Source organism: Musca domestica, unplaced genomic scaffold (assembly GCF_030504385.1).
Source record: "Musca domestica strain aabys unplaced genomic scaffold, Musca_domestica.polishedcontigs.V.1.1 135, whole genome shotgun sequence".
NCBI lineage: Eukaryota > Metazoa > Arthropoda > Insecta > Diptera > Muscidae > Musca > Musca domestica.
In genome coordinates, this window is record NW_026712181.1 from 162,501 (window position 1) to 180,444 (window position 17,944).

At 32.8% G+C, this 17,944-nt stretch overlaps 1 protein-coding gene across 2 annotated transcripts in view; it reads left to right on the forward strand.

Annotated features, from left to right (window-relative positions):
• Nucleotides 1-12,829, forward strand: part of LOC101889798 (EH domain-containing protein 3) — a 54,341-nt gene extending 41,512 nt beyond the window's left edge. Inside the window, exons 2-3 of one of the 2 annotated variants that reach the window (XM_020035183.2) lie at nucleotides 3,098-3,236; nucleotides 11,983-12,027. In XM_020035183.2, coding sequence (XP_019890742.1) covers nucleotides 3,098-3,236; nucleotides 11,983-11,995 — 152 coding nt within the window. In that variant the 3' untranslated portion in view covers nucleotides 11,996-12,027. Of the gene's footprint in view, nucleotides 1-3,097; nucleotides 3,237-11,982; nucleotides 12,157-12,222 lie in introns of those variants that run through there. The other variant, XM_005178858.4, reaches the window with a different exon arrangement.
• The last annotated feature ends 5,115 nt before the right edge of the window (nucleotides 12,830-17,944 follow it).

Genomic DNA, 17,944 nt, shown 5'->3' on the forward strand with positions numbered 1-17,944 from the left:
ACTGTTATATGGAGGCTATACGAAGACCTGGACCTGCATAGACAATTTTCTGTCTTAGGCTGTAGTATCCATTGCGACTTTCAAATACCAAATTTGAAAGAATTCCGGTGAATAATGTCGCTAAAATTATCAAAATACCGAATATCGGGAGGTACCGTTATATGGAGGCTATACAAAGACGTGGACCTGCACAGATAATTTTCTGTCTTAGGTTGTAGTATCCATTACGAACTTTAAATACGAAATTTGAAACAATTCCGGTGAAAAAATTCGGTAAAATCATCAAAATATCGAATATCGGGAGGTACCGTTATATGGGGGCTATACGAAGACGTGGACCTGCACAGATAATTTTCTGTCTTAGGCTGTAGGATCCATTACGAATATCAAATTTGAAATAATTCTGGTGAATAAATTCGATAAAATCATCAAAATACTGAATGTCGGGAGGTACCGTTATATGAGCCTATACGAAGATGTGGACCTGCACAGACAATTTTCTGTCTTAGGCTGTAGTATCCATTACGAACTTCAAATACCAAATTTGAAACAATTCCGGTAAATAATGTCGCTAAAATCATAAAAATACCGAATATCGGGAGGTACCGTTATATGGGGGCTATATGAAAACGTGGACCTGCACAGACAATTTTCTGTCTAAGACTGTAGGATCCATTACGAATATCAAATTTGAAACAATTCTGGTGAATAAATTCGCTAAAATCATCAAAATACCGAATATCGGGAGGTAACACCAAAAGTAATACCAAAAGTCCTGCAGACATTACATTCATTTGAGTAAAATTTTATCAATCTACTTCAATTCGTTCGGAAGCTAGAGTGATTTCCACAGACGGATATACGGGTAGATGGTCGGACATCGCTAAATCTGCATAGAATTTTATGCTGTTCTAGAATATATATACTTTGTTGGGTCTGACATGAGAATTTCGAGGAGTTACAAACGGAATGACAAAGTTAATATACCCTCCATAGTATGGTGGAGGGTATAAAAAGGTACCTCCTAATATTCGATATTTTAATAATTCTAGAGATATTGCAGACCGGAATAGTTTCAAATTTCGAATTTAAAGTTCGTAATGGGTACTACAGCCCAAATGCCAAAAAAAAAAAATACTTATGCTGGACCCCGTCTTCGCCTTATTAGCCCCAAAATAACGGTTCTGAGCGTTATTTTTCTATGGATTTTTTTTTTGAAAATTTTTAATTTCTTTCCAAATAGTGGAGGGAATTAAAAGTTCGACTCAGTTGAAGTTTGCTGCTTTTTTACTTGTTCTATTTTTTTATTTTTTCTACTAATTAATTTATTAAAAACAATTGCCTGCTACTTCTTTAGAAGAAATTGGAAAATATTAACGCCCCAATACCGAAATTCATTATTCCATTTCTATTACTACACTTTTTACCAAATTTAGTACTGTCGTACACTAGAAAGTACGAGTACGTTCAAAATCACCCGCTTTTCTAAATCTTTCAAACTCTTTGTGGGTCTTTATAACAAAATTCACAATTCGACTCTAAGCCCAACACTCTACACCAAATTCAGTACTTTTCGTACACTATACTGTACCCACATCTAAATGCACCTCATTTTCTCAAACCTACACAACCACAGTTATTTTGATTTCAAAATATATAATTCCATGTCTTTTCCCGAACTCTATGCCAAATTTGGTACCATTTTGTACTTTTCAAAAAAAAAAAAAAATCATTCAAATACTTTAAGTTCTTTGTGGGCCCTTCACAATTTTACCTTTATTTCTACACTCTATACCAAATTTAGTACTTTTCGTACTAAATTTGTACAGGTCCTCTATTTTCAAAATTTTGCTCATTGTATAAGTACTAACATAGATAAAGGTTCGAATATATATCGTTTATTCCTCTGATACCTCCAAAAAGTGTGAGCATGTCTCTCATAACATATCTAAAACCAGCCAAATGTTTTCTTTCACTTCTCAGAGGATATTTTCAAACAGAGGACAGAGAGAGAGAGAGAGAGAGAGAGATAGTGGGTGGTTTTAATCATTAGCCCCTCTAACTTTGTACAGTTTTTCCCTCATTTTTTTTTGGGTTTAAAAAAAACAGCCCTAATGTTATGATGCAATTTCACACATATTGAATACTACAAAGAAAATCTCAACCAATTTTCTCATTCGGGTTAGGCACATGGTCTAAACTAAGTTTATGATAAATGGTATTAAATGTGATTTATTTTTTTGTTATTTTTCCATAATTTCTAACACTTATTATTTATTCCATTATTCAATTTTAAAGTATTGCATAATTTATTTACTTAGCTTCGTTGCTTTTTTATCACCAAATTGTGTGTTTGAATGTTCGTTCGTCGGTTGGTTATTTGCTTGGCTGGTTGGTGTCTTAAGATATTGGAGCAATTTCATAAACGTCTAAGTATCTGCTAACATGCTTATCACTGAGGGCCATTTGACTATTTGCTCTGTTGATTTTCTCGAGCAGTCAGGGCTGCAAAACAAAAACAACAACGGCAGTAACATACAACCAAATGTTTTGTTCATATTTGGCCCCACACCTCCTTAGCTCGTTGGTGGGATGGCGGTGGTGGTGGTGGTTTAGTTAATTTATATCACATGTTTAGCATTAAATTGCTAAATGGCTTTGAAGGTGTGTGCCATCATCAGCTAGTCCATCCGTCAGCCAGCCAGTAGTTGTATGTCAGTCAACTGGCCTAGCCAGCTATGACTATGTTAGCTACTACTATTACCTAGCTACTGCCACCGCGCACATTTTGCATAGGTGTTGTTGTTCTTTCTCACTTGTTGTTTTAGTATCTTCAATTTCTTTTTTAGCATTTTATTGTTATTGCTTTATTAATTTGTAGTGTTCTCATTTTTCGCTGTTTCTTTTTTCTTCTTTCTTTTATTTTCCGTAACCTAATTCCTTAAAAGTTGTCCATATCAAATTTTTCTGTCAGTTTTTTCTTTGTTGAAACACATTTTTCAACTTTATTGTTAAGAAGGTTTTTTTTAAATAATTTCAATTTTGCTTTCCAGTTTTCCAAAAAACCAAACTTTGAAATCATTTCTTCTTTTTCTAGAAACTTTGTACTCTTCTCCTTCTTTTCAACGTTCCCTTGAGATGATTGCGACGGCGCAATTAAAAGCAAGACACAGAATTCAAGAAATAATAGAAAAATTGAAGAACTGTGCTCTCGCGAAATTTGAAAAGTGTAAAAAGTAAGAAGCTAAGTAATTTTTTTTTAACTATTTTTGTTGTTGCTGTTTTATTTGTTTGTAGTTGTGTTTAGCAATAGAGTAATGGATTTTTTTTTTCAGTTGGAGAGCACATTATTACATGCTTTTAGAAATTGTTATAGTTTTAACGCTTTTAGCACCAACACATGATGGGTATAAAACCTAACTGCAAAAAATGAGATTTTCAACACAGTGAATCAGAATTCGATCAAAATTACATAACTTTTGATAAAGTTATTTTAAACGTTTTTTTTTACATTTTTTCATAAAAATAAAACTATGTTCATTCAATACTAAACCCCAAAATTGTAAGTAAATTTTAGGAATTTTCAGGATTTTTACAAAATTATGTAAATTTTTAAGTCGAGTTGGATATCATTTGGTATGTGGTTTTTGTAAAGGGTGATTTTTAGCCCACCCTTTTCTGGGCCCAAAAAAATAATACCTTTGAGAAAAATATTTTAAAAATATACATTTTTTCTTGAGTATCCTAAAATATTACTAAAAATTCTTTTAAATTCTTTCTTCTTTGCCGACAGATGTTTACCCCCAGCCTTGAGTTATTATTATTATTCAGTTAAAATATTTTTTGAAGAGCCTACAAGACGTGGATTTTTAAAAAAATATTTTTTGAAGAGCCTACAAGACTTGGATTTTGAAAAAATATTTTTTAAAGAGCCTACAAGACGTGGATTTTTAAAAAATATTTTTTGAAGAGCCTACAAGACTTGGATTTTGAAAAAAATTTTTTTAAAGAGCCTACAAGACTTGGATTTTTAAAAAAAATATTTTTTGAAGAGCCTACAAGACGTGGATTTTAAAAAAAATTTTTTTTGAAGAGCCTACAAGACGTGGATTTTTAAAAAATATGTTTTGAAGAGCCTACAAGACATGGATTTTTGAAAAATATTTTTTGAAGAGCCCACAAGACGTGGATTTTTGAAAAATATTTTTTGAAGAGCCCACAAGACGTGGATTTTTAAAAAATATTTTTTAAAGAGCCTACAAGACGTGGATTTAAAAAAAATATTAAGAGCCTACAAGACGTGGAGTTCTAAAAAATTGTTTTTTGAAGAGCCTACAAGACGTGGAGTTTTAAAAATTATCTTTTGAAGAGCCTACAAGACGTGGAGTTTTAAAAATTATCTTTTGAAGAGCCTACAAGACGTGGAGTTTTAAAAATTATCTTTTGAAGAGCCTACAAAGACGTGGATTTAAAAAAAAATATTAAGAGCCTACAAGACGTGGATTTAAAAAAAATATTAAGAGCCTACAAGACGTGGATTTAAAAAAAATATTAAGAGCCTACAAGACGTGGAGTTTTAAAAATTATCTTTTGAAGAGCCTACAAGACGTGGAGTTTTAAAAATTATCTTTTGAAGAGCCTACAAGACCTGGAGTTTTAAAAAAGCTGTTTTTTGAAGAGCCTACAAGACGTGGAGTTTTAAAAAAGCTGTTTTTTTGAAGAGCCTACAAGACGTGGAGTTTAAAAAATATTTTTTGAAAAGCCTACAAGACGTGGAGTTTTAAAAAATATTTTTTAAAGACCCTACAAAACGTGGAGTTTTAAAAAATGTTTTTTGAAGAGCATACAAGAAGTGGAGGTTTAAAAAATTTTTTTTGAAGAGCCTACAAGACGAGGTGTTTTAGAAAATATTATTTGAAGAGCCTACAAAACGTAGAGTTTTAAAAAATATTTTTTGAAGAACCTACAAGACGTGGATTTTTAAAAAATATTTTTTTTAAGAGCCTACAAGACGTGGATTTTTAAAAAATATTCTTTAAAGAGCCTACAAGACGTGGAGTTTTAAAAAATATTTTTTTTAAGAGCCTACAAGACGTGGATTTTTAAAAAATATTCTTTAAAGAGCCTACAAGACGTGGAGTTTTAAAAAATATTTTTTGAAGAACCTACAAGACGTGGATTTTTAAAAAATATTTTTTGAAGAACCTACAAGACGTGGATTTTTAAAAAATATTTTTTGAAGAACCTACAAGACGTGGAATTTAAAAAAAATATTTTTTGAAGAGCCTACAAGATGTGGAGGTTTAAAAAATATTTTTTGAAGAGCCTACAAGATGTGGAGTTTTAAAAAAATATTTTTTGAAGAGCCTACAAGACGTGGATTTTTAAAAAAAATATTTTTTGAAGAACCTACAGGACGTGGATTTTTAAAAAATATTTTTTTGAAGAACCTACAAGACGTGGATTTTTAAAAAATATTTTTTGAAGAACCTACAAGACGTAGATTTTTAAAAAATATTTTTTGAAGAACCTACAAGACGTGGATTTTTGAAAAAAATATTTTTTGAAGAGCCTACAGGACGTGGAGTTTTAAAAAATATTTTTTGAAGAGCCTACAAGACGTGGATTTTTAACAAATATTTTTTGAAGAGCCAACAAGACGTGGATTTTAAAAAAATATTTTTTGAAGAACCTGCAAAGTGTGGAGTTTTAAAAAATATTTTTTGAAGAACCTGCAAAGCGTGGAGTTTTAAAAAATATTTTTTGAAGAACCTGCAAAGCGTGGAATTTTAAAAAATATTTTTTGAAGAACCTGCAAAGCGTGGAGTTTTAAAAAATATTTTTTGAAGAACCTGCAAAGCGTGGAGTTTTAAAAAATATTTTTTGAAGAACCTGCAAAGCGTGGAGTTTTAAAAAATATTTTTTGAAATAATGGTTTAAAGAAAAATTATAAATAAGTGGCCCGCCGAAAATCAGTAATTTTAACCTTTCTCATTCACCATCGAAATTAAACTATTTTTTCGAATAAAACTAAATAGTCTACCAAAACACTTTGACAGAAAATTCAAAACAATTTATTTATTACAATTGTGTTGGTGAACACACAGACATCCCATCCACTCTTTGCCTACCCCTGATTTATATTCAATTTTATACCCCTGATTTATATCTAAAATCATAAATTCCGATAACTTCCATATTCATATCAGATTTCTGATTAAGAGAAATATTTAGATATATCAAGTTGTATAGAATCGCCAACTTGTCTCGCAAGTTATGACAGATATAAGTATTGAAAATTGTGACCTTGGTGGTTGAAATATCAGAAGTGGTTGGCAAAAAAGAGTGATCCGATATATCCCATTTTCACAGCAGAACTTGTGTTAGTAAAAATAATGGCATGTGTGAATTTTAAAGAAATCCTTTTTTCGGATTTTATAATCGTTTTTGTTATTCAAAACCTTGACCCCTTTGTGGGAGGGGGGGTATCAGAAGGAATGGTCCGATGTCCACCATCTTTAAAACAGATCTTGTGTTGATAGAAATATTGAGATGTGCCAAGTCTGAAATTGAATCGGATGTTATTTTTGCGTTTTATGAGCTTAAGGGTATTCAAAACTTTTACCCACTTGTGGGGGTGGTAGGAGTTACAGTTTCCTAATTTTCTGATATGTGACTTTTAAAGCCCAGATATCTTTGGGAATAAATATTCTACAAAAATCCATAAAAATATTCCTAAAGAATTGCTCTTGATAGGCTTTAAAGAAATATACGACTATAGCCTTTTAAAAATTTTATGCGACTTTTTTAGATTTTATACTTCTATGCCAAAAGGGCATTCTGAATTGACAAAACTTGTAAAAATCGGTCCAGCCATTCTTGAGATATATACATTGTATGTATTTCGCTATATATATCTAATATATTTACTATCGGCATCTACGTAACGGTCAGAATTGACCTGTTCGTCTATTTGTGATTTCGCCGGCATTGAAAATATTCGCGGTTAAATGGAAAATTTGACTTTCATTTAAGACAAATGTTATGGTCTATTTCATCCACTAAATATTACCCGATGACCATAAAAATTTGCAAGCTTCTGCTCAGCCCTTAGCTCTTGACCCAAGCTAACTTCCGCGTCGAATGGTATATAATTGCGACCTGTAGAGCAACTGCAAAATCAGGAAATGTTTCAGTTTTTGGTCCATTTCAACCCCTAAATATTATGCGATCATCTCCAAAAGCAGTAGGCTTCTATTCTGGCTCTAGCCCCATCTCCATTCTAAATGTAGTGAAGATCGGGCCATAATTGCGACCTGTAGAGTGATTACAAATTAACATAGACAGACGAACGGACGGACATACACCGCTAGATCGACTCAGCTCGGTAAGATAGGAAGATCCATATATATTTTCCTATGTGGGGAACCAATATTTCGAGGCGTTACATAACCACCCCAACACATAGTGTTTAAGTTTAAAGTATTTACTTGATGGTTCTTAGAATACACTCTTTCTCTCTTTACTTATTTAAAGCAAATTCTTAGAAATAATCACGATTATAGCCTTCGCGGTTATACACTTAATGGTCCCTAATAAATTCGCTCATTGAAAATCCGCGAATATTTTAATAAAATTTTTCTTCTCTTGTTATACCCCTCAAATCTTGATCCTTATTAAAATAAAATATTTTTCACAATTTCCCAACCTATCATAAAATAAAACTGTTATTCAATTTCTAAATTTGTTGCTATGCTCCAAGAACGCAAAGGAACAATTTTCAATAACATAAAAAATTAGGCCATATTAAAAAAAAAAATCTGAAAGCAATCGATGGCAACGATCACGCTGTTGTACTAACAAATCAGTAATAAATGGTTATTGATAGTGGGTCAAACCGACAGAGTACTGGGTCAATTAACATAAATATGTAGATGCAAGAGTTCTTTTTTTCTAGTCATTTTTGTATTAAAAATAAAGCCGCTTTAACTCTATGTACTTGAACAACAAAAAACTGCATTTGTAATCCAATACCACAAAAACTCTTATTGCGTTCGGATGGCTGGCGCTGGCTGGCAATTGAAGAGCAAATAAACCTAAAAAAATTGGTCATTCAAAACGGCAACATAGTTGAAAAGAAAATTTCAGAAAAACGCACAACTTTATAAAAGTCGATTGAAATCCATTCAAGCATTCGCATACATGATGCACTGCACCGCACAGCACTGCATTTTTAGTTGAGAGTACACTTAAGAAATGAAAGAAGAAAAAAAAAAAACGCTGTTTTGAGTGCACCCGTCTAGTCGTCATCATCATCATCATCCTCGTAGTCAAAACCACCAACCAACCACAATTGCCAATATGAAAATGCGCCTATTTCTTCTCAAGTAGTTTCAAGTCTACAAAAAAAAATCAAACAGAATCCAAACTGAAGAAACTGAGCTCCACTGCGAGCGAGCGAGTGAGTGAGTGATCTTTTTGTAGTCCAATGGAAAATCGAAAGAATGAAGAAAAAAGCGAAAAACGAAGTATATAATTGTTGCTAATTGAAAGGTTGGGCAAAATAGAATTGATACAGTGTGCATTTTGTTGTCTTACTTTAAAAGGTGTATACATATTTACATATTTATGCGGCAAAGTACCCAGATATACGATATTTCGGAACCATATCGGGAGGGAAAAATTAGCTTTTACTTATTATGTGTACAAAAAATGTCAGAAAAGTAGTAACTTCGAAGGGGCTTAAGCCCCTGTATTAATGTATGTTCTCCTTTTGAATTCAAATTTGTTACGCCTGACCTGCAGAAATATTATCCAATTGGCATACTTTGGAAGATTGTGAGTTTTCCGATCTTGTTTTCTATTAGAAGCGTATTTCCAAAGGAGTACCAAAAATCCTGGCTAAAAAAACATGATTTTCTTCCAATTACACTGTGAAATACGAAAAAAATTACAAGGAAAATATAGCAGATTATGAAAGTAGAGCCACAAAAAAGAAAACACGCTTGTCGGGTTTTGGAATTTTACACCGAATAGTAGCCAAAGTAGTAGGTGCAAAATTCCCCCTCCTCCTCCACACTTTTAGAAATTGTCGGATTAAGATTTCTCGGAATCTCGGAATGCATTTTAGGTATATAGTGACTTCGGCAATATTGCAGATAAAATTGCGAGGAATATTTTGGTCGGAAATTTTAACCCTCAAGAGAGCCAATAAGCTTAGTCCCCTTTTAAAAATATAGTTAAAACACCATTTAAACGATATCGTAGCAAGTCAAAATATTCCTAAAAAATATTTATCATAAAATTCTACTATAGATCCTAGAAGACGTCAAGAGTCTAAATCTGACATAAACGTCAGCAATTCATATATATTAAAATAAGTTAAAAAGTATCAGTCGGGTTTGCCGATAGATGTTTATCGACTATTATTATTTCAAGCATTTATATCCAATTTTAGCCGAAATCATAAATTCCATATTCATTTCAGGTTTCCGGTTGAGAGAAATATTAAGATATAGCGATTTGTGAAGGATCGCTGACTTGTTTCGCAAGTTATGACGAATAAAATTATTGAAAATTGTGTCCCTTTATGGGTGAGGTATCAGAAAGGGTTCGCAGGTATATATCATCTTCATCAAATTTGAACAGAGTCGGATGCTTTTTAGCTTTCTTTGAGCTTGTGTTCATGGACTTATTAAGATGTACCAAGATCTGAATTAAATCGCATGAAAATTTCATGTTTTTGAGCTTCAATGATTTTCAAAATGTGATTGAGGTACCAGAAGGAGCAGACCGATATATTACATTTTCACACCAGACCTTGGGTTAGTAGAAATAATCGGATGTGTGAAATATAAAGAGGACCGGATGCTTATTTCTGATTTTATGATCGTTTGGGTTATTCAAAATGTTGACCCTTTGTGAGGGAGGCACCAAAAGGAATGTTCCGATCTCTACCATCTTTAAAACAGATCTTGATAGAAATATTGAGATGTGTCAAGTCTGAATGGAACCGGGTGTTATTTTTGCATTGTATGAGCTTCGTGGAAATTCAACATTTTGACCCTTTGCGGGGGAAGTACCAGAAGGTATACAAAGGTATACAGGTTAATACAAATATTTTGATGTGTGTGATTCGAAGATAATCGGACTCTTACTTACTTACTCTTTCATTAGAGTTATAATTATTCAAAATTTTGTCCCTTTGTAGAGGAGGAACTTGATGGAGTGAAGCGATATTGTCCATTTTCGCACCCGACCTAGCACTGATGCAAATACTACGATTTGCAAAGTTGGAGCAAAATCGGACTATCCTATATCATTCTGAGCAGAAAATTATTATTTTTGAAAATTTCGACATTTTGTGGGGGAGGTACCAGAAGGAGTGGACCGATATTGCCCATCTCCGAACTCGATCTAAGTTTGGTAATAATATTATGATGTACCAAGTTCTGATCAAATCTGATACTCCCTTTGAGAGTTATCATGCACTCCAGCCAGACAGACGGACGGACGGACAACCCTGGATCGACTGCAAATGTCCTAAAACGGATTTGGTCCAAAAAGACCTAGGGTCTAAAACCGTTATTTCGATGAGACACGTTTTGGCCGTATAAAATGATATTTACCCTCTCTAGCCATATGACTGAGGGTATAAAAAACCTTTTAGGGTTATAGATGTACTTTGTCTGATGATGTTCAAAAATCTTCAACAAAGCATTATTTTATAAGGACAAGTTCAAAGCCAAAAATATTCTGTTTCAAATTTTACTATAAGTCATCTCAGCATAGAAATCTCCATTTTCATTATATATCAAAAAATATTTGCATCAATTCTCTTAAAAAATACCCGAAAAAATTCCCCGTTTTGTTCGAGTTAACGTCTGAAAGTAACATAAAATTTCGTTTTAGCTGGAAGATGTCAAGGGCAAATATTCTACAGAAAATTTAACTAAAAATCTCAGAATAAACCATATATCTAGGTACAATAGTTCTTATGAAAATTGAATTCAAAATTTTTGTACTAAAAGTGAATATTATATGTTTTTTTTATTATTGTTCATTTGACACGTATTAAATCCGAATCAAAATCTCCCTTTATACTTCATTTTTTGGGAAAGGTCTCAAAGTTTATACAAAAAAAAATTGCATCAAGAAAACACGAAAATATTCCCTAATTTTTTTGATAAAATTTTCCTTGGACTTATTTCGAGTTGGCGCCTAAAAGTAACATAAAATTTCGTTTTAGATGGAAGTTGTTAAAAGAAGAAATATTCTACACCAAATTTCACTATAAATCTTGAAATAAACCATATGTCTAGGTACAATAGTTTTTATTAAAATTTCATTCAAATTTTCTGCACATAAAATAACATTAGCTTTGTTTATTTCTGAAAATGTTAGCATTTTTTCCCAAGCTATACCACCAAGGAGTTCTTGGTTCTTAAGCCAAATGTTGTTAAGGCCCTTATATAGTTTTGACCATATACAAAGGGATTCCTAGCGTTCGATATATTTTTCACAATATTAAATATAGATCATTGAAATTTGATAGAGATTTTTGGTTTACATCCACATTTGGTTTACATTACATTGGTACAGGAAATGAGTCATATCGGTATACATTTTGGAATAGTCCACACAAAATCTGCTGGAGTCTCCCTAATTATTGAATATATTGCATTTTGTCCCACATTGTTTAACTTATTGCATTCATTAGTACAAAATTTCCATCACAACTCTAGGACGATTAAAATCGACTTCCAATGACAACAAGGACGATTAAAATCGTCCCCCAGAAATCTATTCCATTTTAAAATATAATTTCCAGAATCCCCATCTATAGCACAATTGTTTAAGTCTAGGGTATCACATGTTCGTCCCCCTTGCAGACAATGCCTCTCCCCATTTGTTGTCATAAAAATGTATATATTTTCTTTTAAAATGTGTAATAACAATCAATTTACCTTTAATTATTTCCAGGTGGTGCCTTTGAGGGTGTTATCGATGACAATGTCTCACCATTCGGCTACATGAAGGGCGAGGGCATTGATGCCGGCTATGGTGAACATGATTGGATTTGTAATAGAGATAAGGAACGCACAGATGCTATTTTCACTAAACTTGGACCCGTTGATGGCAAAATTTCTGGTCAAGGTGAGTTTTTTTTCGCATACTCAACTTTATTGATTTTGATATTAATTCTCCTCTTTTCCTTTGCAGCTGCCAAACAAGAACTTATCAAATCGAAATTACCCAATTCAGTGCTTAGTAAAATTTGGAAACTTTCCGATGTGGATGGTGATGGTTTCCTGGATTCGGATGAATTTGCCTTGGCCTTACATTTAATCAATGTCAAACTGGAGGGTAATGAATTGCCCAATGTATTGCCCGATCATTTAGTGCCACCATCAAAGCGTTGCTAATTTTTAATTGGTGTAGAATGTTGTGGAACAACAACAACAAAACAAACAGTAGTAGCAACAAGAATCCAACACACAACAGATCCTTACAAACACACACACACATACACTCAATGTTTTCATGTTAGTTTGTTTTATTTTTATTTTATTTGTTTCTTTAATTCTAATTTAAAATCAAAACTTTCTTATAAGTCAGAAGAAGCACAAAACAATCGCCTTTGCATGCATTTTAGTTTGTTTTGGAATCTAATAAATTCTATTAACTTTTTTTTTTTGGCGAATATTATTATCATCTAGCATTATGTAATTGTGTACATAGCACTGTAAACTAGGGCCAAGAACATAAAAAACCGAAATTATTGAAACAATATACATATTAAAGAAATTTATAAAAAAAATACATATAACTTTGTTTTTTTACTTTTATTTTGGAAAAAAATTAAAACAATTTTTATAGCTTTCCTTTTGTGTGAGTCTTTTTTAGGGAAAATATTGAAACAAGGATTAAAATGAAATTTAAATAAAGCATAAATCCCCAAAAAAAAAACTATAGGAAAAGATATACATAAAATGAATGAAAGAAATCAATGTGGATGTATGCAAACAATGTATCATTTATACAAATATAAAAAATTCTAAATTCTAAAACAATAAAAATATTTATTCAAGTTAGACCTCTATAACGTATATCTGCTACAAAGCATTATTAAATCCCAATAAAACACATTATGTGCAATGTTTATGTTTTTCACCTTTTCGTTATTCGTTCCTCTTTTCCCACTTCCCCACCGCCTTTTTGTTTATTCATATTATTAAACACACATTTGCTATGTTCCAGAACTGCAAGAACGTAACGTGTTTTTTACGATAACCGATTTTTTCCTTTATAATCGCTAACTTAGGGGATTCTTGCAGGTTCTGGAACATTGCATTTATTAGTTGCTTCATTTTTACGCAATGTATCACGTTTTGTTTTTTTTCACTTTACATTATTTTAATACAAAATAGTTTCATTTGATATAAAGTATACAGAATTTGCCTTAACATATTAAATTTCTTATATTAATTTTAGTAAAATAATTATTAAAAAAAAAGAAAATTACCATCAACAAGTGAATGAAAGAAAAAAAAAGAATATACGAAAATAAGTGTACTATTTTTCAAAAAACAAAAACATATATATTTTTTGTAAGAATAAAATATATAAATAAAAAATAAGTTGTTTTTATAAGTTGGATTGGAAAATATTTGGCCCAAAGATTTGTAACACCACAAAATATTTGTAAGAGGCCTCACAGAGATCCCAGAGCTATGTCGATTTACTTATGTGTGTCCGTCCGTCCATATTAATTTGCAAATTTCCAAGACGACTCAGAATTTTGCTGTGGCTGAGTTTTTAGCACAGGGCAGTAGCCTACCATTTTTGTTGATCGTCGGGTCAAATAGACCATAACTTTTGGGTGAGTAATACCAAAAGTTAGTTCCTGCCACTAACACAAGCATTCAGAAGTAGCCAATTTATTTCTAACCTTTACTTCGATGATGATTTCGTTAACCTATATAGTTATATATCGGAGAAATAACAATATATATAAACACGAATCTCAAATGTTGTTTCGAATTTCGATTTGCACATCGAGATGTGGAAATGTAGGGGAATTGTCACGAAATCTTGTGTTTCGGTCAAAACAAAGATAACCCTTTTTCAAGAATGAAATCATATATATCATAATCATCATAATCAAGTTAGGAAGCAGTAAATTTGATCTGGCGAACCTTTGAATATCCTCTACCATTTATAAGGAATTTGCAAATTTTTAAAAATGTTTATTGAAATATACTGCTAAAAGCATATTTGGTTTCCATAGAAAGACGTACATCGCTAAATCGACGTAGAATTTTATGATCATCAAGAATGTATATACTTTGTGTGGTCTAAAGTTTTATAAAAACAATTATACAGACCTAATATGGCTAACAAACGTCGGGCAATGCTTTCAAAGACATGAACCAACGTCAAGTAAAATTAGCGTGAGTGTATGTGTACACAATAGATGGCGCCACCAAGTTTATATTGGAAATTATAGAGAAGTAGATCATACCAACTATGAACCTAAAAACAGTGCTGTATAGTGCATAATATGACTTCGATAAGGATTATATTAAAAAATATTTATTGGAGCCATAGGTATACCGGACCGAGTTTCACCAAATGGCAAAATTCTGTTGAATATGAATAAATCTATTCAATTTGGGATATTACAAATGTGGTGAGCAATGACCGTCAAATCGTATGAAGATGTATATCGAAGCTATATAAAAATCTAAACCGACCTCCATAAAATTTGGCACAGGTTTTTGCGAGCAGTATTTGATACCCGGTATATTATTGTTGTGGAGTGCATATTACGCATGTGAGGGACTTTAACACCAAATCGTATGAAACATATATATGGGAGCTATAGATATATCTGAAGCGATTTACACCAAATTTGAAATATTGGTTTATAGGATGAATTGGGTCAGAAGTTCATTTGGGCTGACATTAGCCATTTGATGCACCAAAACCCTGAAATCGGATAAAGATATATATGGGAGCTATATCCAAATCTGAACCGATATTGATCTCAAAATTTTAAACACTAATTTCTGAGCTGTATCTGATATCTCGTACCAAAGATTATTGTTGTGGGGTGCATATTATTAATGGGGGGACGTTAACACCAAATCGGATAAAACATATATATGGGAGCTATATCTGAGCGAATTTTCACCGAATTTGAAGCACTTATTTCTAGGATTCAGTGGAATTGTCTATGTGGGCTGATATTAGACAGATATATATATAGGAGCCTATCATAATCTGATCCGATCTCTATTAAATTTGACAGACGTATTTTCGATGTCCATAAGTTATCTAATACCAAGTACAATTCTTGTGGATTGCATATTACGCGTGTGAGGGTCTTTAAACCCCAAATCGGATAAAACATATACATGGGAGCTATAGCTATATTTGTACCGATTTACACCAAATTTGAAATATTGGTTTCTTACATGAATTCAGTCGTAATTGTAGAAATTCTTTCCATTTGGGCTGATATTAGCCATTTGGTGCACAATAAAACTGATATCAGATAAAGATATATATGGGAGCTATATCCAAATCTGATCCGATTCTCCAAATGTATGTACTGGCTTCTGGACTGAATTCGGTCAGATGTGCTAAAAATCATGTTATTTGAACTGATATTGCCATTTGGCGATATGGGCCGAAATCTGTTGAAGATATATATGGGAGCTAAATCGTATTTGAACCTATTCTCACCAATTTCAACTGCAGGACCGATTGATACTTTTTAACTTGAAAAAGCCCCATTAACGTTGGCATATGCTTACATTTTTTCTCTTCAATTGGAGGTATGATCTCTTGAGAAAAATGCTTTCTGTAGGAAACAAATTTGGAGGCGATATAAAGAGACGGTTTGTCTACTTTGGGTCGGAAAAAGTGGGTAGTTATGTTATCAGGGTGTGAATGACCGTGTAAATCAAATTCAGTCCTTCTGGTCTAGAATTGTCTGAAAATCCGTGCAAGGATTTTCGTGTGAATGCTTTATTCCCTAGAAGAGAATTGTGTATATAGGTCCACGATATCGAATAACCGTCATAAAAGGTAACCCCCGATATTCGGTATTTTGATGATTTCAGCCAAAATTTTCAATGGAATTGTTTGAAACTCCACACAAGGATTTTCGTGTGAGTACTTTATTCCCTAGAAGAGAATTGTATATGTATAGGTCCACGATATCGTATAACCCCAATAAAACGGTAGCCTTCGATATTCGGCATTTTGATGGTTTTTAATGGAATTGTCTTAAAATCCTCAGAAGGGGTTCCTACTGAGTACTTTACCTGCTAGAAGAGAATTGTTCACATGGATCCACGTTTTAGTATAGCGCTCATACAACGGTACACACAGATATTCGGTATTTTCATGATTTTTGCGACATTATTCACCGGAATTGTTTCAAATTTCGTATTTGAATTTCGAAACCATTACTACTGCCTATGACAAAAATTACTTATGCAGAATCACGTCTTCGTATACCCCCCATACAACGGTTTTCATTTGAGCGCTATTTTTCGTCGGAAAATTTTTTGAAATTTTTCAAGTTTCTTCCAAATGGTGGAGGTTATAAAAGTTCGGCTTGGCCGAGCTTAGTTGCTTTTTTAATTGTTATACCCTCCACCATAGTATGGAGGGTATATTAAGTTTGACATTCCGTTTGTAACACCTCGAAATACACATTTTAGACCCCACAAAGTATATATATTCTTGATCAGCATAAAATTCTATGTCGATTTAGCGATGTCCGTCTGTCTATCCGTCTGTCCGTCTGTGGAAATAACTCTAGCTTCCGAATTGAAGTAGATTGATAAAATTTTGCTCAAATGTATGTTATGTCTTTTTTACTTTTGGTATTGAAAATGGGCCATGTAGGTCCACGTTTTGGTATAGGCTCCATATAACGATACCCCCCGATATTTGGTATTTTGATGATTTTAGCGAATTTATTCACCGGAATTGTTTCAAATTTGGTATTTAAAGTTCGTAATGGATACTACAGCCTAAGACAGAAAATTGTCTGTGCAGGTCCACGTGTTCGTATAGCCCCCATATAACGGTACCTCCCGATATTCGGTATTTTGATTTTATCGACATTATAAACGATTTTTTTAAGTTTCGCATTTGAATAATGTAATGGCATATGATAAATGTTACCAACGCAGGTTCATGTCGTCATATAGACCCTAATAAAATAGCTACATTCGGTATTTTTAAGATTTTAACAGAATTTTTAACGGATAAAAATTTCCAAATTCGTTCCAAATCGTGGATATTCACAGTTCGGCCCGGCCGAACTTACAGCTTTTTTACTTGTTTTACATCACATAGGTCCTGCCTCAATGGTAAAATCCGGGTGCGAAATGACTGAGAAGGGAAAAATGAGCATCGCGTTGGTTGGGGTTTGTATTCAAGCTGCTCGATTTATATTCGTTTCGAATTTGCATTATTAAACTGATGCCTGACCCGTATGAAGACAAAAGACCTAAAAGGGTTACGCAAGTGACAAAGGAGTTGGCCATAGCAAAAGGCAATTAAATCGTTACTTACACTTGCTTGGGGTATTAGTTTTTTCTAGTTTTCAACACGACTGTGAGATACGCCGATATCTAGTATTGAAATAAAACACATTGCTTTAAAAGAGATCAATTAGGAAGCCTTTATTCAAACAAAACGCCACAATATTCAATATTATAATTTCGAAAAATATATCTTCGTATGCATGTTCTATTTTATACATGTATGTATATTATTTAACACATTACATTTCCATCGGGATTTCCTACTACTACTTCGATCGCCCTATCATAAAATTTTTTTTTCAAGTCGAAGTCTTATTCTCTTTCTCTCATTCTTCAAGTCGCTGGAATCGTTTAAACGATCAATAAATAATCCA